This window comes from Seriola lalandi, unplaced genomic scaffold, assembly GCF_002814215.2.
Source record: "Seriola lalandi dorsalis isolate HSWRI2012SDOR001 ecotype SW California unplaced genomic scaffold, Sedor1 jcf7180002054351, whole genome shotgun sequence".
In the NCBI taxonomy this organism is placed as follows: Eukaryota; Metazoa; Chordata; class Actinopteri; order Carangiformes; family Carangidae; genus Seriola; species Seriola lalandi.
Window position 1 is genome coordinate 144033 of NW_019524904.1, and position 25512 is coordinate 169544.

A 25512-nucleotide genomic window follows, 5' to 3' on the forward strand; every position below is an offset into this window, starting at 1 on the left:
CTGTAAGGTTGTTTTGTTGGGTTCTTGCAGACGCCACAGTCAGGGTAACCACAGAGCAGTAGCTCCAACCTCTTTGTCAGACATGCCCCACAGCCTGTAGATGGATTCATGCTCCAAATGCTCTTTTGATTTCTATTAATTATATGACAGTTGATATGACAATAATGTTTTCAATTAAACTGTTAATGTTTAGGTCAGTTTGGTCAAGCAGTGGCAGAAGCTGGATTCCTGGATTACTTTAGTTATCTAACCATGAACTATGTTAAGCTATTTGCACCATTCATCCATTACTTTTTACTATTTTATCTATTTTAGCGAGCTAACTATTAACTAACAATTATTTGTAGCTAAATTATTTAGCCATTTATCCATTATGTCCAGCTAATTTTAGCCTCGTATCTATTTTGGCTAACCCTTTCAAACATTTATTCATTACTTTACGCTATGTTAGCCATTTATCTAGTTAGCTAAACATTTATCCATTATTTTCAGCTAATTTTAGCTACTTATCCATTACTTTTAGCTACCTAAACCATATAACTATTAGACATTTAATGCTAACCACAACCTTTAGCAAATTATTTAAACTGTTTACTGTTAGCTACAGATGTATAGTTCCACATCTATTACTTTTAGCTAACTGTTTAGACATATCTCTGCTTGCTTGCTAACTAGTTTGCACACACTTTAAATTGAAACATGTAGTGTTCAGATGTTACAGGTAACAGATACATACAAATTTTTTTTAATGAGGTACTTCACTACCATTGTCAAATATAATACAGCAGCCTCTACTGTTGACCTACATCTTTATTTTCTGACTCTGCAATACTTAAAACAAACACAGGTCAGCTGTTGTCATATGTTTGACTGACGGGGATGCAGATTTAATACCTGTCAGCAATATGTCAGTCAATGACAACAAATAGCACAGAGACAGGAAATGTGTGTGTAATAACCATCACATTTGATATTTATTAAGAAACATTAGATTATATCACTTCTATAATACAATGGACATGGAAATGGTCGCAAATGCTGGATTAAGTCATCTGTCAAAGTCATTTGCTGCGTAATTTATCATTACCTGGAGCTGATAAGGCAACCATTTAAAAAACAAGAACAACAGTGCTGCTGTTCTGTGAACATGTAGGAGCAGAGGAGGCACTTGTCTGTGAGCGAAAGAAATGTGAGTTATAAACATTTCAGCAGGACCACCCATGCTGTTAAGCCTATTTGCTAAGGGAGAGAGGGCAGCTTCTCAACAGCAGGCGCTTCTGCCAATTAGGATAAAAGAGGTTAATCCCTGCAAGTGAGGACCACATCCGAAACTGATCATTTAATTTGATGCATTGTAGCAGGACTGATGGTATTGCGGATTTATGATGCCACTGTGAGTTCCTGGGGACAAGTTTCATTTATTTCTAGGTTGCGACCTCAAATTTCCCCCTTTAATATACACGAAGATGCTGATAAACACTCTGCCATGCTTTATAGCTTTTGACCTCACTACGTCAATGTCTGTAAACTAGTGTCAAAGTCGCAATAAGACAGTGTGTCAGATATTTATGGGAGGGTTTTATATGTGTTGCACAGAAGCTTATTTGTGACATTAGTGGAAATTGCAGTAAGTGATATAGGTTTAGGTCAAAGGTCGTGAATCCCAGCATATAGGAGGATTAAGACATTTATCAGTACAGACCCTTGCAGTGAAGCCTAAATGAAGACTGGAGCCAATGTTGTGGCTGAGTCACCTATAAAAGTCCTGGATAAAAGAAAAGAGCAGACACACAGATTTAAGATTTAATTTAATCCCTAAGAATCTGAAAAACAAACAAGATAAACCCAACATGGAGCACTGGCAAATAAAATACTGTCACCCTAACTGACCACCTCAGACACCATCAGCACATCAAAAGTGAAAAGCTTCTTACTTAATTGTAACTTATTCCAAAGCCCAAGTCCATCTTTTGATGTGCAAGTCATTTACCTAAAGGGGAGCTGCATGAAACACACGTTTGCTTTTAATATCCACTTTTCAAATACAAGCCTTGTCAACAAAAAAAAAAAAAAAATCTTTTCAGCGCTATAGCAGATTGCACTGAATGTCTCAAGGCTTCTCTGTCTGACACAAGTGTTTGTTCTGTTAGTAGGCATTATGAGAAGTTCGTCTTAAAATATGATCAGTATTTCTGAAAAAATAAAAACTCTTACACTTAGATAAGAACACAGATATCTGTCTGGACTTAAAATTGACACGCAAACCTTATAGTTGATGTTGGATGAGGTAAACAAATTTGCCTTGAAGTTATTCATGTAGCTGTTTAAACCTGAATGTGATCCATGTAAATCAGGGTCAGCAGTTCCGGAGGACTAATTGGTCTATTTTCTCAATTGTTCAAATGTGTCATCTAATAATATAATTCATTATTCTGTGCATTTTATTCCCTCCTGTTTTTTTCTCTGAGGCTACACAACACTTAGGTTTCATCCATAATATTTGTTTGATCTAATGTATATTTGCTGGAGATGAATCATAGGCCTCCTGTGATGAATATTATCAGCTGTTATCATATTAAACTAGACAGGCGACAATATCTACTGAGCGCAACACAAACGAAAAGGAACATCAAGATTACTAAGTGGTGAAAGAGCGCCATCTGGTGTAATAAGGAAAAAATAGCAATGAATTTACATGTGGTGCTCGGGTTTGTCAAAAACAGCATCAAAACACTCTCTCAGCTGGATGTAGCTTATAGACATTTTTTTTTTTAATAAAATGAGCCAAATAATCAAGGTAATAAAATATTTCTTATTGCGTCATATTGTTGATTTTGTGCATACACACAGATAAAACATTAACAGATGGAAAAAAAGACACTGTTTATTAATGAAATGTCAGTTTTACCACAGCAGGAAAAAATAAAGCCCTGTAATCACCAGTGTATTTGGCAGTTACACTGAATGACAATATTTCATTATCTCCCATCATTATAAACAGACTGCAGCCAACTGAAAACCCACTGAATCGACCTCGCGTGAGTCAAATTAGATACAAACAACTTTTGAGTGTTTGGTAATGAACAAAAGAAAGTGTCCTAGAAGCTTAATGATTTTCAAATTTACAAACTGTGTTCATTTAAGACCTGATGTCAGTAGGAAAAGAGATGGCTGCCACACGTTTCAATTGTACAGTGCATTCCTACTGTATGTCTGAACACCTTCATGTTCAACATAATTAAACTTAATTTTTATGTTCAGTATTAAAATATCCTTACTTGATTCTACATCTTTAAAACATTGATGGCAACATTTCTTTACATTTCATTTGGTCAGCAGGGTATTTGTACATTTCATGTAGTGTAGAGAGGAAACAGTGAATCAGTAAAACCTTTGTATCAAAAATATTAAAGCCACGGGCAAAACCATGTCGCATAACAAATAATGACAAAGTTTCACTTATTTACTGCGTTTGAACATTTCAAAATCACTAATCACAAAATGTATGCCGACTATGTCAAAGAAAACATAAGAGATATAACATAAGAGTTTACCCCTCCGTCATACAGCTGAACACAGCATCAGAGAACTGCTCACAGGGCCGGTCTAATTCTCAGCTCTGTGTGCTCTCATAGTTCTGGATAGAAAAAACTAATAAAAGAACAAATGTAAATTTACTAATAGGAGTCTCACCTGCGTAAACTGCAGCTGCGATACATCTCATATGTCCACTGAAAACATTTGAGTTCTCTCACTCTTTATAAACTTTGTAAACTACAAGCTAAAAGTGGCTTTTCTAAACTATTAGAAGGACGTTTGGATTGTCAGATGAGATATAAATGTTTTGTTTTCTTTATAAAATTCCCTCTTACTTTCTTGATAAAATAAGGGAACAGTTCAATGAAGAAGACAGATTTTACAGCTCCACTGCAGCCCCAACACTACCTGTGTGACAAACACCATAAACTAATAATTTATTTCCCTTGCTTAACAGACACCCAATGCAACTGTTAAGTGAATATCTAAGAAGCTCAATACACAAAACGTTAAAAAGTTAACCTAAGGAGACTAATACTTAGCCTATTTATTTAGCAGCGCTACAGTGATGCGTTCTATATTCAAACTTAAATTATAACCCTATGATTTCTAAGTTGAACACAATTTGGGAACTACACATACGGAGTGTTATAAACCCAAAAGAAACAGAGAAAAAAAAAAAGTAAACAGAAATCAGGATAAAAATATAATTTAAGTTAAACCCGATACGCAACACATTCAACTGCCAAAAAAAAATCTAAACGTAATAGTGCAGTCAAAAAACTTTCCCAACAATTTTCATTCCTATTTTTCCGAACAAATCAGTGCTTTCGTATTCTTACCCGCAGTATACATTTGAACAACGCAGAGATCAGTAGAAAAACGCACAACTAAAATATCGAACTTTGTTCTGATAGTACAAAAAACGTTTTAAATTGGAGATTATGCGATACAATTCTCCTTAAATCAAAAACGGTGTTGAAAACAGCGTTTAAGCGATAAAATGCCTCAGTAATGTAAAATGTCATTTCTGTGGAGTCATTAACGGAGCCCTTACATTTGAACTTGCTGAGCACTTCCCGGTGAAACTTTAAATAAGATGATACAATTAAATAAACGAAAACAATCAACTATATTTGCATTGTCATAGTAAGGCATGAAACAACCCATAGTTTAACATTTACACGTTTGAATTTGTTTTGTTTTTTCCAAAACCTAATGATCAAATAATTTAAAGCAAATAAAAGTTGCATTTCCCTTTCACCTAAATTTCACTGATCTTTAATCAAACTACACTAAATAGTTCACTTATCACACTGCCGCCAATTAAAGATGGGCAACCTAATTATCTCCTAATCAGCCATGTGTGCCTATTTTAAAAGTACAATTAAATCTAATGTCTGTTACAATCACGACCCGTCACGTAGCTTTGTAAACTGATTATGCAAAGATAATCAATGGCCTGTGGTAGAAATAATACTGAGCCAGAATGCAGGCAGAAATGCATCTTAATTCCCAAATCTCAAGCAAACCTAGCTTCAACAACATTGTTGTTTTCTACGTGAAAAACTTTGGTCAACAACTCTAACTAAAAAAAAAAAAAGAAAAGAAAAGAATAAAAAAAGCTCCTTCATCTTCTTTAAAACCTTTTTGGACTGGACAGTTCTGACGACACTGAGCAACATTTTTGTTCGTCAAACAGCAGAAACCTCCTTCTTCCTCTCAGTTTACAGTGTTAGTTTAAGGATATTTTTAGGGATCCAGAAAGAACTGCATTTTCACTGGATAGTCAGTACAGTCTTTGAAACAATGTACACAAAGTGCAAGTACACAAGTAATTCTCAGCGATGACACAAGGTTCAGGAATATGTTTTTTTTTTTTAAAGGGCAAGGCATCTCCATGACTCGTGTGGATCAACTCTTTTGCTACCTTGTTATTCTCACCTGCGCTGAACACTGGAGACAGAAATGGCGAACCACAATTAAGTGTCCCATGCTCCTCAGACCCCACAGTCATTAGTTCTGTCTTGGAGTTTGCGGTTGAGGATGAGGACGGTGGAGAGGGAGGCGACAGAAATGTGGAAGATCAGCTGCCAGACATTCCTCATGCCGAGCAGGTACAAGTTGCATAGGACGATCACGCTCAACAGAGTGAAGGACTTCAGCTTCTTCAGAGACGAGTGGAACAGGTAGAGGTGGCACTGTGGACACAGGGGGTTCATTCGCAAGCTTAATGCCACGCGGATTGCAAGGACGATGTGTAATGCCGGAGTGTGTTGAAAATGTGAACTGGATTTACCTGAGACACACAGCAGACAAACGCCAGAAGAAATGCCACAACGTTCCATATTCCCTCATAGTCATCCTGTGCAAAGAGAAAAGAATAAAAGTTCACTTCAGCTGTTTGTATGTAAAAGTTATTCCAAATTTGAAACAAATTCACACAAGAGTGATAATCTGTCCAGTTTTCTGCAAATCACAATGTTATTATTTTCTATGTAAACACCTTTTGCTTCCACAGCAAAATGCTAATGCATAGCAGCCAGTTCAGCCAGATCAACATATCTGTAATTAATATCATCTCATGCATGACTTAAGTTCAGTTTGTTTATGTGAATGAGAAAGCCACGACGTATGCATTTTTGTCTTACACATATATATTTTTATTGTATAAGCTTGCAAGTTATGGCACATTGACATGCTGCAAATGTTATTCAACAGTTATTCATTTAAAGTATTTGTGAGAAACATCCAAGCACCGCCATACCTGGAATGTGTACTCTATGAGGTGCACACCACGGATTACATTCAAGGAAGCACACATAATATTTAGGACCAGAGAGAGAATGCCTGGTGCTGTCACTGGTTCAAGTCTTACATTTTGACCTGTTAAAACAAAAGAAAGTGATCATATGATTAGTGGAGAGTAATCAAACATATTCAAAAAATATGAGGACTGTTCATCGTTTGATTCAACCAATAAATACGTTTTACAGTGCTGTTATAGGCAGTAATAATTTGACAGTACTGCTCATTTTTTGCTGTATAAGCCTTACCAGATCCAGAACCTTGCTCCATATGTCCATTTGCGATGCCATTGGTGAGCTCCACCTCGTCCAAGTTAATTACTTGTAGTGGATGGATCCTAAGATCCTCCTGGACCTCTGCCAACGTAACCTCCAGGGCCGGACCACGGCTCTGGTTGTACTGCTGCTTCAGCTTCTGAATGGTGCTGTCTGTCAATTGGCAGCAAGGGTAACAGATTTGTGTCAAACAACTTATCTAACTATAATTTAAAGGAGACGACCAAAACACAGGCGCTTTGTTTGTCATTCAGCATGTGATATTTAAATTCAAAGCAAAATCCCTCGCAATCAGCAGAGGGAAATCTATGCAAATCTATGTGACAGTATTTCGCTTCCTACTCACCAAATTCCAAAAATGGATATGGCCTGGCTGCCAAGGCAACAACAGTGCTATTGAAGCATGCTGTGAACTCCCAGCGCAGATCTTCCAGGAAGCAGAAGGCCTTAGCAACAGGGAGGCTGCAGTGGCACACAGTCATGTAGGATACACCCTCTGAAGAGATGAAGCTGAACAGTCGAGAGGAGAAAAGGTGTTTAGTAAACAAACAGCCTGACACAACATGACATGGATGCCCCTGTGATCAAATGGACAACATTATTTCTGTGTTCTGCATTAGGATGTGTAGTGTGTCTTTGTACAGCTACAGAAGGCACCACTGAAACGGTCTGCTGCGGCTTTGATTCCTGAACCCTTACTATATGTTGAGCTCCTGGCCCTTGACCGTCCCTCTGTCAGGGAAGCGGGACAGCGCTTTGCTGATGGCCCTGAGCTGCTGTTTCCTCTCCTGGAGCTCTCTGTTATGTTCAAAGTCTGTGGAGGCTGACAGGGGGAGTCCATCCCTGACCCGAACCACAAAGGCGAAGAGGATCAGAGACATGATCCACTGGGTCCATGAAGAACACACTGTCTGCATGGGTTACAGATCAAGACCAGATCATCAGGATTACAATATGAGGGTTGCAACTAAATTATTTTCAGAATGTGACAGTTATTTTCTCAAATAATTGAGAAATTGAGATTCTGTTTACTATCACAACAGACAGAAAAGAGAAGCAATAACTGAGGATTTAATATTTTGGCTTATTGTTGCTTGAACATAACCTAAATGATTAATACATTATCAGTATAGTCACAGATTAATTTACAGTCTATTGACTCACTGTATCAATTAATCGACAGTTCTGTAATAAATTAAAATACACTCAATTGCCAGTGTATTACGTACACTTGACTAAAACAATATCAGTCTACTATAACAGCCTTGAAATACAATCTGCCTTGACAGTTTCATACTGGTGTTGATTCACCTTTATGGTCATTTTGGAGGCTTGTGGTGTTGCTTAATTGCACTGCGCTATTCTGAGGGGTTGCTTACTCTATTTTTATCAACAGACTGAATAATACACCACATGTATACCTACAACCGGTGTAATTACACTTCAGCAGCACCACTACAACATCCAAAGTGGAATTTAAGGTAAATTAACATCTCTCTACCGCCATGAAGGCTGAATTATTGCAGAGCTTTTGTATTATTGTAGTAGACTGCATGGGTTTTAGCTGGGATACATTATAGAGTGTGTAATTTTAACTGCGTAGATTTAAAAATTGTGCAGTCTGAACTTGGGAATCTGTTAACTCTCGCCTGAGATAAATAATGTACGCGTAGTAATACTTTTTACACCTTACCTCATTATCATGGGTTTCATGCTGCACCTTGTTACTTAGCTACTGTAGGTTAGCTGACTATAGCATCATATCAAACAATTACACCACCAGCAGGTAGCCAGCCCCAGCTTCAGATACGCGTTACGAGTGCAATCGCATACTTTCTGATACCGGCGATTAAAATGGAGAACCTAAATAACCTGTTATAATATTTACGTAACAAATTATTAAAACAGCTAACGAGCTAACTTGAAGTGTTCTTCCTGATACAACAAAACCACAACAAATCTTCTACAGGAACTCGGGAGGGACAAAACTACTGGCAACCAGTCGGAGTTATATCTCACAGCGCACCAACCTCCTTCACTAAAAAGTGAAGTTAGCTCATGCTTGCTGACCGTCAGTGACTAGCTAACTGGCCAGCTAGCTACTGTACAGAGGTTAGTTGTGTTATTAACATCTTTGGATCACCTGTAGTGTAATTGTCATCGTTACGTTAAATGTTTATTGTCATTGCAGCAGAAAGAAATCTAACGGAAGCCAGCTAACTCTAGCTAGCTACTAGCTGTTAGCACAACCATTTTGGAAGCGTTTGTGTTAACGTAACCATCGTTAGCTATGTAGCAAGTGGATGTTTTCCTTTGTCTTTTACTCTGTCGGCATGGCTTGATCTCACAGTAATGGATGGTTTATTTTAAGCTAAACAAAACAGAGCAATGAGTAAAATGTGTCACACTGATATTTAGCCAACGTTATGTGAGTAGTGAAAGTGGAGGTTCTTGTGCTAATAAATGTCGCGCAGTTCCTAGTGTGAATTGACAATATTGCTGGTTCCTGACATTTTTTTTAATTTTTTTTTATTGCATTTACATTATTCATCAGGCTTTTTAGCTACTGTCGTTTTCATGACTTGTATGACATTTAGGTCACATTACTTTGTGTTCTTTGTTAGTTCTCCTAAATGTGAAGGTGTTTATTGTTAGAGGGAAGGTTTTACAAAGTGTCAGTGTCAATCCCAGTACATCAGAGTTCATGCAGTCATGGTTTGCAACATGATATGAGTTTGGCTATAAATACAATGCGTTCCTGTCTCTGTGTTGAGCACTGGCAGCTGAAGTGATGTGACCCATAAGCTATTGTACAAATCCAGTATGATCACCTCCAGTTTTTATTCATCAGATTTGTGACCACAGTGTAATTCAGCTACACTGTCACAGTTTTCTCTTCTGTCATTAACTATGCAGTAAGATAGTAAGGCCTGCACTACTGCTTCAGTTATTGTTCACTCATTTACTTAGAATTCAAATCAGCTGACACACCACACCTCCACAGATGTCAAAACTCTGGAAATTCACAGGTATAATGAAGTGTGTGACTACATTTCACACGTGGAATTCAAATGGAAATGGGAAAAGTTGTTTAGGCACTCAGCAAATTTGGCGAATTGCTTTTAAACCACAGTCCAAATCCTAGCTTATTCTTCAGCAGTGGGTTTTGTACTTGCTTATTATATAAGACCCTCTGTTGTACAAACAGAAATTCACAGAAGTGACCTGTGTCATTCTACTAGAAAGTGTTATCATAGCAGATTCACACAGTAAGCCAAATTAGGTTGCTGAAATATCTTCTTTATACCCTGCTGATACTACTTCAGAGCCTGCTCCTTCATGTTACATTACTAGTGTCCAATAAATTATTTGATGAAGTGAAAGCTCCATATCCTCCCTTTGGGTTTACTGCTCTCAGTGTCCCGAAATCCAGTAATGATTTTTTCCATATTTCACTTGTCAGCGTACTGCATGCATATGCAAAACACTTCCCTGCAACACCCGAACACACCATTTGAGGTGCTAATTGTTACATGTCAGCACAGTGACACAGGGTTTGTTTAAATAATAGGCAACTTTAATAAATCCAGACATTAGTGACAGATTATTATGAGACGCTGTACTTTCTCCTTGTTGCGCTTTTATTACCAATAAAGCTACACAAACTGTTCACAAACCAAATGTTTTCATATACTGTAGGTATAATTGAAGATGCTAATGACATATTTTTGTGCACAAACTGAAAACCTTGTGCTCTTCAGCTTCTCTACTCAACAATAGAAGAACACTGACACTGAACAAGTTGAGGCAGGCTTTTGGAAACATGATTTAGTTGCTACTTGTCCACATAATAAAAAATAAACATTAAAACCAAAAGGCTTCTGACACAATTTGGATATGGTTTTTAGGCAGAAAGAACCTCATCAATAGAAAACTACTTCTACCTTTGCACAACATGTAAAGCAAATATCTAGAATTACAATTTGGATGTGTAATGTGCAAGCTCCACCTGATTATATACTTGACTCATGCTTGTGCATTGTCTTGAGTCTGCAAACTGTCATACATTCATATCCAAGTTGACAGTAGAGACAGGGGTTAAAAATGCACAGTGAGGAGGCTGTGTTGTGCTCTGCTTGGATTTGCATTGCCAGTACATTTCCTCATAGACTTCTCTCTGCCTCTCTTTCTCTCTCTCCTCCCATTGTTCTCTCTCCTCCCATTTCTGTTTCTATCTTCTCTCACTGTCTTTTAGTCACTCTACATTGTTTTCCAACACACTCCTCTCAGTATGCTGTACTTTCTAGGCTTAAACTAACAGATAGAAAAGGGAGCGCTAAGTGCTTCTTTAAGAGAAAACTGGCTTATTATTTTCTCCTGCTTAGCTGGTTTGTACTCTTTCTACATTTTAGGTCACCCAGACTTTGATCACAATGGGGGTGAAAGACCGCCCTCAGTGTTACTTTGATGTGGAGCTCAACCGGGAGCCAGGTAAGAGAATTTAAAATCAGTGTACTGATATGAGAAATAGTAACGTAAACAGCCTTGCTTCAATTTAGTAGATGATTATTTTGAACTGACACCATCAATAAAAATGTCGAGACTTTATCTATGTAATGTTTTTCTTAGCCTTGGCGCTTTTGATTGATATTCTTGTGGTTGTACAAGATGATAGTGGATAGCAGTATGCTGGCTTGGTGTGCTGAATGGTTCCATTAAAGTCTAGATTTGCCTGTAGCTATGGGAAAGTTTCTATAACGTCTGAGCTTTGCCACAGGATCCTTGTAATTCCACGTTGGAAGCCAATTAAAAGTGTGCAGTATGCACATTTGGGCCACTTAATTGTTATTCTTAATTGTATCCTTGGCCTATTAAAGCTTTTTTCTTTTTTTTGTTAATTGTTTTTTGTAACACAGTTAATATTTAAGCTATTTTGTATTATTTTCAAACAAAATTTCTGTAGCTGCAAGCAGAAGGAATCCTTTTGCTTACTTTCTTTTCTTTTCTTTCTTGCAGTTGGGCGCATAGTCTTCCAACTTTTTTCGGATGTTTGTCCCAAGACCAGCAAAAACTTTCTCTGTTTGTGCACTGGTGAGTAATGTTCAGTCAAGGACACGTTTAACACAATTATCATCCTTCCTGTGTGTTCCATAAGTTGATCACCATGAGTAGAAAATGAAATGGAAAAATAAGAACCACAGCACCGCGATCCTCACCCCTCTTTGGTCATTTAATACCACGAGGGAAGGAGGTATGGCTGTAGTGTAAATGATCCAGTGACAGATGGAGTTACTGGACGGATAGAGGGGTCCTGGTCTGTCTCCCTAGATATTTCGCCCCACTGAGCAGGACACAGTACACTGTAGTAGTGATGGCCTGTCTAGAGATGGCCATAAATCTGCAAACAGACGGCAGATCGATCCTCCCTCTCATTTTTCACCCCACCTCGCCGATGGGAATAAGATATCGGCAAGGGCAGACATGGGAGACGGCTGGTTAGTCCGTTACTTTTACCTGAACGCACTTATACAAACACACAGAGAACATAACACAATAATATACAAGAGTCAGCCGGGCAGATTGCTGCGACTTTTCTCAAAGTTTCTAACGTGTCCTTTTAGGAAGGGATCAGCTGACTCTATAAGAAACCGAACCTTTGGAACAATGCTGAAGCCAGTGAAGCAAAATACTAAAAGATTAGCAACCCAAGCTGCCCATCTGAACAGACAGCCCTCTGTCTGCTGAAGCCAACCTTAAAACATATCAACACATCTAATGAAATCTTTGCCTTCACGTCTGCTTTAAGCCAGTGGAAAGGTAAATCCACGGGGTAATAGCTTTGGGCTACTATTCTGTCCCGAGTCAGTATCACTCCAGTGGAAGATTTCTTAATGAATCATGTAGTCCTGCACTAGAGTATTAACAACGAGACGCCTGAACAAAGGAGTCCTGTTTATTGAAACCCCCCCCTGCCCCAATTGTGGGATCATTCCCTTGTTAAGAATGAATCCCACGCGGCAAAATTCAAGACCAACATTTCTTAACACCTCAAGGCATCTGGTACACACAAAGTGGTGTGTACAGTAGCAGGCCCTGTTTTACTGTATCTTTAGCTGTTTTTTAGATTCAGTTAACACACATGTATTTGCAGGTGAAAAGGGAACTGGCAAAATCACAGGGAAAAAGCTGTGCTACAAAGGCTCCACATTTCACAGAGTTGTAAAGAACTTCATGGTCCAGGGAGGCGACTTCACCGAAGGTAATGGTTTAATGTATAACCTCATTTACATTGAGAGAGTTCTTGTTTAATCAATTCGAATGATTTCGTGAATTTCTGTGGAGTTTTTACATGCCAGAAAGTCTTTAAAAACTTTAGTGTTGGATGAAAAATTCTTGACTGTGAGGGGAACGATCTGATGGCTCAGATTGAAATGTTGTAAATAACATTAGTACAAGGGATTGACAGTGTTTTTTAGCTGTTTCAGATATGTAAGAAATGCCCCTAGCATACTATTTTGCTGAATGTGTTGGCCACAGAAGAGAAGCACTTTAACCACTCCTCAAATATTGTCCAAGACAAGCACTTTTATCTAATGTGGTACCATGTGTGCACGTTTAGTCTGATTTAGATAAAAAAAAAAGAGTTCAATTAATTTACCATTTTAATCTTTGCAGGAAATGGAAGAGGAGGAGAGTCCATATATGGTGGCTACTTTGAAGGTAATGAGAATATGAAGTTATTTAATGAGCAGTCTACATTGCTGATATCTCATAAATGTACATCTAAATACTTAAATACTTTTGCATGAGCATTAAAATTGCATGCGGCTATTGTTGTAAACAGGGTTCTTCTGAATTTTCCTTTGTATGACTCTTGACCTTCACTTTTCCATTGTATAGTGCTGTCTTCTATTTAGTTACAGTAGTGGGCTATATCAAATCAGCATGGAGAGTAGGCATTCTCTTTATTGAAAGCTACAATCTTCCTGCCTAAAATTTTCAACATATTCTTTTATTTATAGAGTGGTCTTTTGCAAAATGAGAAGGTAAGAGATGTACACAGCTCAGTAACACCATGTCAACATTGTCCCCACCACCTTCCTCAGTCAGTAAACAAACAAACAACAACAACAACAACAAAACAGTGCAAATCTGTGCAAAAGCACAGGTGCAAATTTGTACTGACGGATTTGCCATTCACACAGCTCCCCTGTTAAACCCCCAAAGCCTCTGGCTGCTCAAATTACTTTATATGTTACATATGTGGTATTTATAGTTACAGTATCCTCAGCATGACAGGTACAGAGTGGCAGTATCTCTGCTCAATATGAAGACTACTTGGGAGTGCCACAGTGGGTATAAGATAATTAGTCTTTAAATATGTATAAAGATGTAGAGACAGTTAAGATTTACACATTAGGAAGCTTTTTATTCTTCATGTTTTACAAAATAATATGAATAAAATAACTCCCTGTTACTGTGGATGATGTTACTTCAGTGTTTGATTGTAATCACTCATAGTAAAATGCGTTTAGTTCATATTTTAGTCCATTAAATTACTCTTTATCACTATGGAACAATTGTCCCAAATCATCTGTAGGAGACATGAACTTTGCTTTAAATAGGTGATTCATCACAGTGAGAATTTAGTTGCCTTTTTGTCTATAATTTACATCAATATCGGACACTTGTGGGTACCGTTTTTACAATGTTTTCTTATTGATTATCCTCTCTCCTGCCTTTTAATGTTTTTGACGGCTCTAAAAAATTTCTTGACCCTCCTTGAATCTACCATCATGGAGAATTGTTCTAAAAGCTTCAAAACGTTAAGCCACTTGACAATAATGTGACCTTGCGGGGGAAGAAAGGCAATGGAGGGATAATCTGTCTCAAGCAGGCATCCAGTCTGAGCATAGCATGTTGATATGAATGGCAGCCAATATGGTATTTTTTGGAAGGTTGTCAGAATGATTTGTATTTTAATTGTCTAAATCATACAAGAGCAGTTGTTTGGTGCTTTACAAAAACGACTACAAGTCAAATTTGGCTCCAACGAAAAACAGCTGACTTTGTGGAAAGACTGATTGGTGAGGTAATGATGGGGTTTGATGGATTAAAATGCAGATTTTTTTTTTTTTTTTTTTTTTTCCCTGTACGTCCCTGAATATGTCTTAACATTAATCGGAGAACGCACCGTGAGACTTCGATCCTTCTTTCTCTGCTCCCAACAGACGAGAACTTCACTCTCAAACACGACAGAGCCTTCCTGTTGTCGATGGCCAATCGCGGGAAGGACACCAACGGTTCACAGTTTTTCATGTGAGCATTCAGTTCAACAATTCTCTCTGCAACTTAAATAACCATACCATTTAATTGAGTGCCATTCTTAATTGAGTTTTTGTTTTTGTTTTCTGTCCCTTCTGTTTTGAAACTGTACAGTAGAATTTGTCATTGAGTGTGACCGTCAACAATCCCCTCTCTGTGTGCAGTTAGAATTCAAAGTAGCAGAGAAACATGGATTCATTCTTTTTTACCTACAAATGTGTTACATTTTTTCTCTTGCCGTTTTTGTGTAAAATTTACAGAAACTCTAGCATCCTGCCCTTCCAAGGTAATGTGTCTCCAAGGCTGTGTTTCTCTCTCTCCTGACTGTATTTATCATTCACTAGTATATATTTGCAAACATTCTGCAGAGTGACTGTTTATTTTGGACATGTTAAAACAGTATTCACACATAATTTAAATTAACTCATGTTATTTGGCTTTGTAGACTTTCTTTTGTCACTAAAACAGGTTGTCACTATAATTTCCTCCCATGAATAAAAATCTCATGAAACATAAAGGAGGAAATGTATACACTCTGTCTTTGTATGATTCAGATATAATTACGCAATTACCCACACTCTGTTGTTGAGTGTATACCTGCCTGTTTGTGGCTGTTTTTAATTGAAAGTATGTCTTAAATTGATGTGCAATCAAATATCATTAAACAACAGGTGGTCTTACAAATTCTGTAACTTTTTTTTTTTTTGAGATGGTACAGTAGCACCCACGCTTTGTTGAAGTTACTTGTTTATTCTCATTCTTTTCCTCTTTTTTCTCCTTTTTTCATGACCCCTCCTCTTCCATTGGTTGATCTTCCCTGGATTGCTGGATTTCCCACAAACAGCACAACCAAGATGGCACCGCATCTTGATGGGTAAAATCTACTGTTGGTTTTTGCAATTTTTCAAAGATGTACAGAAGGAACTAAAAATGGCGTTTACAGTTAATCGTGAAGCTTCACGCCCCCGAAAAGTTGTTGAAAAGAATCGGAATTAGACTAAAGTCAGATTGGTGCATGGTAGTACATTAGACTTTTTTTATTTTTCAGTTGAACCTTGTCCCTTTAAAACAATGGGAAGAAAACTGAGAGTAGAAATACAACAATGTAAGATTTTCAAATCTGTTCTAACCTAAAAAATAGTTTGTTCCAATAGGACCCCATCACACATGCTGAGGAGCGGATTGAGCAAAATGCATTTTCAGCACCTTTGGCGTTATTGAAATAATGTAATAATAGTCAAGACCTGTATAATTATGACAAGTATAATCTTTTTTTGCCTCTGTGCAGAGTCCACGTCGTCTTTGGCCTTGTCATCTCTGGCTTCGAAGTGATAAAGAAGATCGAGGGGCTGAAGACAGATTCAGCCAGTAGACCCTACGCTGATGTGAGAGTGGTGGACTGTGGTCAGCTGATCACCAAGTCTGCAAATGATGGTAAGTTACCTCTTCAGTTACAGATCTTTTTTCTGAAGATGTAAAGCTTTATTCTGTACGTTTCTTATCTAATGAAAAGGCCAAAACCAAACATGTGTCCACCTCGGAATTTTCTGACCTCCCTTCTCTGGCTCAGCATTGACCTCACTGGTTCTTACTGAAGATATGAATCTTAAAAAAATGAGCCACAAACCCACGGTTTAATCTTTTTGCAGGTGGGCATTGTTGTTTATAGCGAACGTGAAATCTCTCCACTTCAAGACTTTGTAGATTTGATATATTGCTACCCAGCCAGTGCAGTGAGAGTGTAATGTCGGGTGTATATGACTATTTATGATAGTTCTTAATAAAACAGCTTAAATTGATGTTATCCATTGTCCAGTGATCTATACAAAAGCTTACACTTTTGTCATTCTCTGTTTTGGTTTTTGTCTTCTGTGCGGAATCTGTGTGTTGCCTGTGATTGTAACTGGGTCATATTTTCTGCTCATCCTGTAAGAGGTTGGCATTTGGATGCCAACCCCCCCCCCGGTGGCATTAGTACGGGGCGTGTAACGTGATCTTCTGTTTAATGGGGATCAGTGAGGTGATCTCTGTGGATTTCAGTTGGCATCTGCCCACCTGACTGCCAGGGCTGCTTTCATTGCCTCCAACATACCGAGAAGAATCAAACAAAGCCTTTGTTGCAGCAGAGTCATGCCACCCTGAAAATGACTCCTGGCATTTGAACTTTCCTTAATCCCTTTACTTTTACTGATGTATTCCTAAAACACACTGAATATAACGTGCATGCTGTTATATTTCTTACTTTAGTACTTCAAGGCAAGAGGAAAAGAACTTCCCATTCTGCCGACTCATCCCTCAACTCCCGTGACTCGTCCTCTCAGTTCTCGTCTTCAGTGGAATCTGAAAGTGAACCTGACGAAAAGCACAAACACCGCAAGCACAAGAAACATGCAAAGGGGAAACGGTCAAAGAAGAAAAGAAGGGAATCAAAGAAGGAGAAGAACATTGATGTTCTGCCTCTCCAGCAGAGGTCATTTTTTTTATCCTACATCACCACAGTTTTGAGCTGTATATCCAAATATATATGCAAGTACTGATATTCGAGACTTGTTGGTTCTTTGCATAACAAAACATTGTTTTGCATCATGTTGTGTTGTTGCTGCTTTCACAGCTCTGTGGAAAGACAGATGCTGGAGGGAGAGAATGAAGTGGAAGGAGAGAAGGACCACGGTGGGAAGAGAGAGAAGCCCGTAGTCCGACCGGAGGAAATCCCGCCGGTGCCAGAGAACCGCTTCCTGTTGCGCCGGGACATGCCATCTCAGGAGGATAAAACAGAGATGTCAGTTTCAAGCTGGCTCCTTTTAGTATTTGTTGTCTCACACTTTTGAAAAGTTCATGCTTCGGTATTAACAGTAGGTGTTTACTTTGAATTTTGATCTTTGCAGAGTTGAGAAAGAAGAATTGTCGGTTTCAGCTGACCAGAAACCAGCAGTGTCTAAGTCTGGACGCAAGATCAAAGGCAGAGGAACAATGGTAAGCTCACCTGTTTATGGCAGTTGTCACTCTAGATATCTGCTTGTAACTGCTCTGTCCCAACTTGGGGTTAGGATCCCTCAAGTGTTCACAAGATAAATCCCTGGGATCACAAATGATTAACCATGTTTATTTTTCAGACTTCCTCTTTTTTTTTTTTTCTTGTGGATTGCTGGGTAATTTTACTGTTTTGGGACTTATTCAAATATAGCAAAGCCAAAGGTTTGGAAACCGCTTCTGGAAAGAACTGATCTACATATCTAATTCACTGACCACAGAGACAAATTATTCATCATTTGTTTTCTCCTTGTTGATCTCGGCCTCACAAATCTTTACAAATCTGCACTCTTGAGATTATTTTCAGGATAATCACACCTGATTCACTCCAGACAAAGAATATTTAAGCACAGCCTCTATGTGAAGAACTTTAGCAAGCATTCATATGAATTATTTTAACCTTTTTTCTGCAGAGATATCACACTCCCACAAGATCTAAATCACGTTCTGCATCTGTGGAAGAACGGGGCAGCAGTGAAACTCCACCTCACTGGAAAGAAGAGATGAAGAGAACCAAAGTTTATCAACCGCCAAGCATGGAGAGATGGAGCAAAGGAGACAAGTATGACTTATTAGTTTACTTTAGTAGCTTGGAATATATTTTTCTCTTTATTTTACTTCATGCATCTTTTGACTTAACAGATTGAATGACCATTCCTCAAGCAGATGGGATGACAGAAGCGACTCCGCGTGGTCCCGATCTGCAGATCACTCTTCAGACCGCAGCTCGGAGAGGTCCAGCCTGCGCCGGCAGCAGAAGAAAGAGAAGAAGAAAGCCAAACACAAGAAGAAGGCCAAAAAACAGAAACACAGCAAGAAAAAGAGCTCCAAAAACAAACCTCAAGAGACTTACCTGTCGGAGGGTGAGAAGTCAGCGTCTTCAGGAAGAAAGTCCCGACGGTCCCGCTCTCCGTCTCGTTCCTCCTCAAGTCAGCGCCATTCATCGGCTCGGAGGAGGCGGTCCTCGCTGTCTTTCAGAGACTCACGATCCTACTCTAGATCCTACACATCAAGTCGATCCAGATCTCGAGGGAGGTTTTATTCAAGGTCTCGAAGCCTGACTAGATCTAGAAGCCGGTCCCTGTCCAGATCTTCGTCCTATTCTAGATCCAGGTCAAGATCAAGATCCAGGTACAGATCCAGGTCTGTGTCTCCATCCAGAAAGAGGAGTTCATCTAGATCCCCAAGAAAGAGGAAAGCCAGCAAGACCAAACCAGTTACTGTGATCCATTTGACTGACAAGCTTCCTGAGAGCAAAGTCACACCCGTCCCCAGACTCCCTGCTGTCCCCGCTCCAGAAAATGTCCCTGTGATCCCACTGAGCGACAGTCCTCCTCCCTCACGCTGGAAGCCTGGTCAAAAGCCCTGGAAGCCCTCCTACATCCATATTCAGGAAATTAAAGCTAAAGTAGCTCACACTGTTCTCTCCTCCACAGGACAAGCGGTTGACAGGGTTACGGAGAAAGCTCAGACTTCAGTTACGACAAAGTCTCTGCCTGGAGACTCCGAAAGCGACAAAGCAAACAAGCCTGCAAGGCGCTCACGCAGCAGGTCCTCCAGGAGCAAGTCGTACAGCCGATCATACAGTCGCTCACGGAGTAGAAGTTACAGTAGGTCCAGGTCCAGATCCCCTCATCAGTATCACAGCAGTTCATCCTCCTACAGCAGGTCAGACTCCGAAAACTCCCAGAAAACAAGCAGCAACAAAAAGAACTCACTAGACAAAGAATGGAAAGAGTATTACACCTCTCTGAGGAGGATAAAAAATTTAGATAAGTACATATCACTCGGCGGTAGTCAAGATGCTCATTCAGGATCGGAGAACAAGACGGGTATTGAGCATAGTCCTGGTATCAGTGTCTCAAGGAGAAGTGACTCTTCGGAGAAAATAAAAGAGAAAGGCAGCTCACAAGATCAAGAGACAAAACATTTCAGCTCAGTGCCAGTGGAGAGCTTCAATAGCAGGTCTGAGTGGGATAGTGACAGCGATAAAGTGAGCCAAAGCAACAGCAATGTCCCATCAAAAAAGCAGAAACAAACAGCTCTCTCCAGCGAGTCTCATGATAAGAAGTTGTCGGCTCTGACTGGGTGGAATTCAGAAAGCGATTCTGAAAATATGACAGCGAGGACGTTAGCCATATCTGAAAAAGAGGAAGGGGAGGCCAGTTCAGAATCAGACTGCGAGACTTCCAGAAAGGCGTCGGAGGCAGCGACCGATTTAGCGCACAAGATCACCGTTCCTGCTGCTGTGTCTAGTCCTTCAGAGAGAAATCTGGAGAAAGCCACAGAGCCAGAGAAGCACAAGAGCAAAAAGAAAGCCAAACGCAAACACAAGCATAAGAGGAGAAGTGTGAACAAAACTGGCTCCCATCACAGTAAGGACAAACGTAAGAGATCTAAGAGGAAACATCAGAAGCTGAAAGAGACTTTTCACTGGCAACCACCTTTGGAGTTTGGAGATGAGGAAGATGAAGATGAATCCAAAAAGGAGAAACACAGTCCCGGCAAAGTTGGCAAAGAAAGGCCTGGTGTCGGCAGTACGAATGATGTTGCCTCTTTGAACAAATACCCTAGTAGAGAAGAAGAGAGGGGGCAACAGAGAGCAAGAGAATGTATTAATAAAAACCCCAAACAAGCTGAAGCTCATCAGTCATCCAACAGGAATGCTAATAATGCTAATCTACCCAGTGTCAAAGAACAGGAGTCATTGGATGACATGGACATTTGTACGCCGGAGCATGACGCTGAAATTGAAGAGTCTTCAGTTACACATGATTCTTTTTCTAACACCTCTGAATTAACCCTGAAATCTACCTCAAAGTCTTCTGATATGGGAAGGAAAGATAATGATTTACCTCACAGCAAAGGACAGCCTGCTGTTACCTCCACGACAACTGCTGGACTGGAAGATGAAGCAGCCGGTGGCAAACCTACCGGCGCTGTAATTACTTTTAAATGGAGGCCTTTGAAAGGAATGTCGGCTACACAAAATGTGAACATGCCACCCGTCGCTGTGAAAAACGTCCAAATTCAAGAGAACCAGAACTCCAACACACAAGGAGTAAGAATGGAGATAAAAAGTAAAAGCCGGGTCAGACCGGGATCCCTGTTCGACGAGGTACGCAAGACCGCGCGGCTCAACCAAAGGCCGAGGAACCAGGAGAGCTCCAGTGAGGAAAAATCCCCTTCTGTGGGAAAGACCAAGGGAACGTCTCGCACACGTTCCCCGAAGAAGTCCAGGTCTGTGTCTAGGAAGTCTCGCTCCGTTTCCAGTCACCGGTCTCGCTCCAGAGGGTGGTCGCACTCCTACAGCAGGTCCAGGAGTAGATCCCGCAGCTCCAGCTACTCTTCCAGGTCAGTATGAGGGCACCATCGGTAAATGTTTCTAAATGCTGGAGAGGCTTCTCGGATGTAGATCAAGATGGTTGTGAAGTGATAAAGTTGGTGCATGTGCAGTATTTAATCTAGAAGCGAAATCTATATCTTTGGAACGGACCCTTTGTTCTTGCTTGGGGGGAAAATGTCCTTTATAACGCCATGTGATTCTTTTAGGAGTCGGAGCAGGAGTCGGAGGAGACGTGGAAGAGGACGGTCACGCTCCCGCAGCAGTACATACCGAAGTTACAGGAGTCACAGGTACAACCCGAAGTGCAGATTTAATAATCCGAAACTAATGGATCCCAGTGGGAAATGTTTTCAGCAAAAACCAGGGGTCATCAATATAGAGAAGAAACCTTGGAACTCCTGTTGTTTTAGTATCCTGCGCTGCATTTTACATTTCAGCCATGTAAATACTTTAGAACAGTCAAAAACCTCTGTTAGGTTTAAAAAAAGACTGTACACACTTACCTTTCCAAGACTTCCCATTGTATTTTTCCATTGTGTATTTTAACATCACTAGTGTATGATTAGTCTAAACCTCTTTTTTTTTTTTTCCTCCTTCCATCAGTCGGACCTACAGTAGAAGTCATTCCAGAAGTCGCTCGTATAATCGCCGTCGGAGATCCAGGTGTGATTGAACACAATTGTGCATACAGTATATTAAGATTAAAACAAACACTTCCAGAGAGTATTGAAAGGAATTTTTAGACACCTGTCAGTTTTCATAAACTGCGATATGAAGTTGCAGCTTAGATTATATCATATCAGAGGAACAACTGATACTGAGTGATGAAAAAAATGTTGAATATTCAGTCAGTCAAGTTTTTGAAATTCCTCAGGATGTTTGGACAAAATAAGCTATTTAAAGATGTAACCTTGGCCTTTAAAAAATTTTTTGAGTCTTGGTCATCATTTTCTGACATTGTATAAACCAAAAGATTAATCAGAGTTAGTTGCAGCCGTAAAAGAGACCATTCCTCTCTTAAGCCATTAATTATGAGTTGCATGTAGAAGCAATAACTATTCAGTCTTTTTCACTATGGATGCAGACATTGATGAAGTTACTCTGGTTATGGACAAACAAATAGCTGGCTTATTTACACTTATTGAAAAGTCTTCAAAAGTGCATAATTCAATCACCTCAAAAAAGAACCTTAGTCGTAAATGTAATTTTTTTTAAAGTCTTAAATATTTAAGACTTTTTTTTGGAAATAAGTCAGTAATAGGTGTGAAAGTAAAATAGCATGAAGCATCAAGGTTTATAATTTATTCACTTTTTATTTGTTTCCTCTATGCCTTTGTGTGTATTGATCTAAATACCACATGCTTGTCACGTGTTAGGATGTGCTGTATATTCCTGAGAAGGGGGGGGGCATCCTGTCATTGTGATGGGCTTATGACCGACCAGCTTATGAGGTCTTGTCTTTACCAGGGTGATATTGAACTTTTGACTCTTGTTAGTATCTTGAGGTTTTCTATTGGATAAGCATCAGAGGGTCAATCGTGTGATTTCTCAGTTTGCTGGAACTATAAATAGTGAATTATTTCCCCTCTGACTTCTTATGATAAGGTATCGTCTCCTACGTTTTATACAGTATATCCTAATCCTCAACTCATCAGTGTTTTGTGTGTTTGTTGTATTTTGGTCTGAATGATCAACATTACAAAGCTGGACACCTCTACAAAACACCATTATGTAGATATTCCCAAAGTGATAACACTCTTGTTATGCGGCTGTATGTTAACGCAGGTCAGACTCCTATGACAGCTATTCCAGCCGGAGTCGCAGTGTGAGCAGGAGACGAGGGCGCAGACGAAGTGACAGCTACAGGAGCTCAGACCGCCGATCCCGGTAAGACGCTCTGCTCCCCGGTGAACCCTGACAGACATCAACGAGGCGGCAGGTCTCAGTTCAGCCTTTTACACAAATCCCTGCTTTACTGTCGGAGCGTGGGACCAGTTGATGCGCTCACTTTTGTGTTTTAGTTTTTGTATTTGTCAATCTGCTGTACGGCGAAAAGCATCTCCTTCATGCATCAAAGTTAGAATATTTCATCGTGATGTTGTCCTCCACAGGTCGTACCGCTCCTCCAGTCGCAGTTCTTCCCGGCGCAGAAGCCACAGTCGCAGCAGTCGGTACAGCTGAGCCTCAGGCAGGTTGTTGGGTTCAAAGTCTGGACACTGTGCACAAACGATGGCAATCACAGACCAGCAACTAAAGCTCCAAGAGGAAGAGTTACTAGTTTAATATATACACTGTAGTGTATATCCTCCCTACATAAGCTGATATGACGGTCTTTGAAGAAGTGAATGTGATTGAATGTAAATAAATAAACCACTTTACAAGCTAAGGCTGCAGATCTTTGTCTTTAGGGACTGTCACAGCTGAGAACAAAACAAAAAAAAAATGGCCACTCACAAACAGATTTTTTGTTTGTGAAATATATGGCTTGTCATCAATAATATCGTCACCTTCCTAAAATAATGGCCTAAGTCATGTTTTGACAAAAATGTTTTTTTTGCCTAAATCACCCCCTCATGATGCTGGCCACCTCTGGTAAAATCGCCTGAATCCTCAGTTGAGGGGAACATGCAATTCTACCCCCGGTTGTATAATGGCGTATGTCAAAAGTGTGACTCTTTTGTTGAGTTTTTTGTGTTTCCTGAAAAACCTGAAAAAATGACTTAGGCCATTATTTTAAGAGGGTGTCGATATGAGAAATAAGCTGTACATATTTTATATTATTGTATATTTGTGTATTTCTTTTCTACTTCTGATTTTTATACACTGAAGTGTGAAAATATATTGTAAGTGTCTAACCTTTTCAGCTGTGATGTGTCTGAGGGGTTGGTGGTTATGCGTTGAGGTTATGCCTCAAGTTCAGGGTCAGTAAGACTGGATTGTTTTTCTCTGAAAAAATCCTCATTAAATGGAAAACATTTTTTGTACCAGTTTTGAGCTGTAATTTCTCCTTGTTCCAATTGTTTTATTAATATACTATGAATGTTCAAACTTGAGTATGTTTGACTTTGGTTTTATTCAAATGGTTATGAATGTTTCCGATTAATAAATCCCACTGCATCCTGTGACCCTGTTTTTGTTTTCTTTTGTTTTAAATCTCACAGTGTTCAGCAGATAATACTGCAGAGATGTCAGTTTATGTCCTCAAATGTACTTGGAGGGTCTATGCCTCTACAATGGCGCCATCTGCACTTCAATTCAGAACTGCAGTGTGTGTGTGTGTGTGTGTGTGTGTGTGTTTGTGTGTGTGTGTGTGTGTGTACCTGTGAGACCAATCCAGTTACCTGCAGGCTCATGTCTTTATCCTGGCAGATTTAAGTGTGTGTATTATATTTATGTCGAACACTGTCAACGCACAGACTGAATACTGACTGCAGTTTTCTGATTAAAGGATCAACTGTAATTTTTTGTATTAAATGTCATGTAATTGGAAGAATCAGATTAATTCATGACTATAATTTCACTCCCTGATCAGGGAACTTCATTGGAATAAGAAAAAAAGAAAGAGACGACTCCATTAAATTATTAATTGTACTCAGAACTAATTGAAAATTTGCTTCCCTCCTTGCTAATATTTGCATACAATTAAAGCTGCTGGTGTCTGCGCTCCTGTCTCTCTCTTGTGGAAACTTCAGCTCGCTAGAAACCAGCCACTGTCCATCAGATACAGATCCTATTGAATTGCTCCAAGTGCAGGACTCGTTTTTATCTGCAAGTGCAGGAGAGCAGGCGGTGAATACGTGTACTGTTCAGGCTGTTTTGTATGGATGGCTTTCAGAAAAAATCAAATCAAATCTGGATTTACAATAGTCCCATCATGCCACCACGCAAGAGCGGAAATGTAACAACATGCACGCAGGTTTACGCCAAAATACATTGTGTGCTGGGAAAAAAAACTAATCTGATTAGTCAAAAGATACTAAAAAAGCTCTCAAACAGTCTGATAAGTGAACATCACTTTTTAGTTGAGAAATTATGTTTTCCATTAAAAAAAAACTTGTTTATCTTGCAATGAGTTTTTAAGAGGGATCATTAAGCTTTTTGCTTCCTATGTCTCCTTTGGTTTATTTTTAATTCATAGTATGCAAGTATATCTGTTTATATATGCAATTAAATGTCTTTTCTACATTTATC

At 39.4% G+C, this 25512-nt stretch overlaps 2 protein-coding genes across 7 annotated transcripts; one reads left to right on the plus strand and one right to left on the minus strand.

Moving 5' to 3' along the window:
- Positions 1 to 2866: 2866 nt before the first annotated feature.
- Positions 2867 to 8578, minus strand: sec22c (SEC22 homolog C, vesicle trafficking protein). The gene is made up of 7 exons (XM_023407943.2): positions 8314 to 8578; positions 7320 to 7531; positions 6967 to 7130; positions 6594 to 6773; positions 6305 to 6423; positions 5837 to 5902; positions 2867 to 5738 (listed from the first exon to the last, which is right to left on the minus strand). Exons 2-7 carry the CDS (start codon positions 7499 to 7501, stop codon positions 5538 to 5540), a joined length of 912 nt encoding a protein of 303 aa, XP_023263711.1. The 5' UTR covers positions 7502 to 7531; positions 8314 to 8578; the 3' UTR covers positions 2867 to 5537.
- A 5-nt stretch (positions 8579 to 8583) lies between these two features.
- nktr (natural killer cell triggering receptor) lies at positions 8584 to 24446 on the plus strand. Of its 6 annotated transcripts, none has more exons than XM_023407937.2 (17): positions 8584 to 8732; positions 11033 to 11111; positions 11637 to 11711; positions 12772 to 12879; positions 13296 to 13340; positions 14852 to 14939; positions 15790 to 15819; positions 16234 to 16379; positions 17193 to 17415; positions 17557 to 17724; positions 17831 to 17918; positions 18389 to 18537; positions 18618 to 21329; positions 21528 to 21611; positions 21925 to 21984; positions 23107 to 23208; positions 23433 to 24446. In XM_023407937.2, exons 2-17 carry the CDS (start codon positions 11054 to 11056, stop codon positions 23500 to 23502), a joined length of 4206 nt encoding a protein of 1401 aa, XP_023263705.1. In that variant the 5' UTR covers positions 8584 to 8732; positions 11033 to 11053; the 3' UTR covers positions 23503 to 24446. The 6 variants fall into 6 exon arrangements, with proteins under 6 accessions (XP_023263705.1, XP_023263706.1, XP_087030544.1 ...); XM_023407938.2 differs by having other exon boundaries at positions 18642 to 21329; XM_087174418.1 differs by lacking the exons at positions 8584 to 8732; positions 11033 to 11111; positions 11637 to 11711 and adding exons at positions 13643 to 13666; positions 15206 to 15231 and having other exon boundaries at positions 12786 to 12879.
- Positions 24447 to 25512: the final 1066 nt, after the last annotated feature.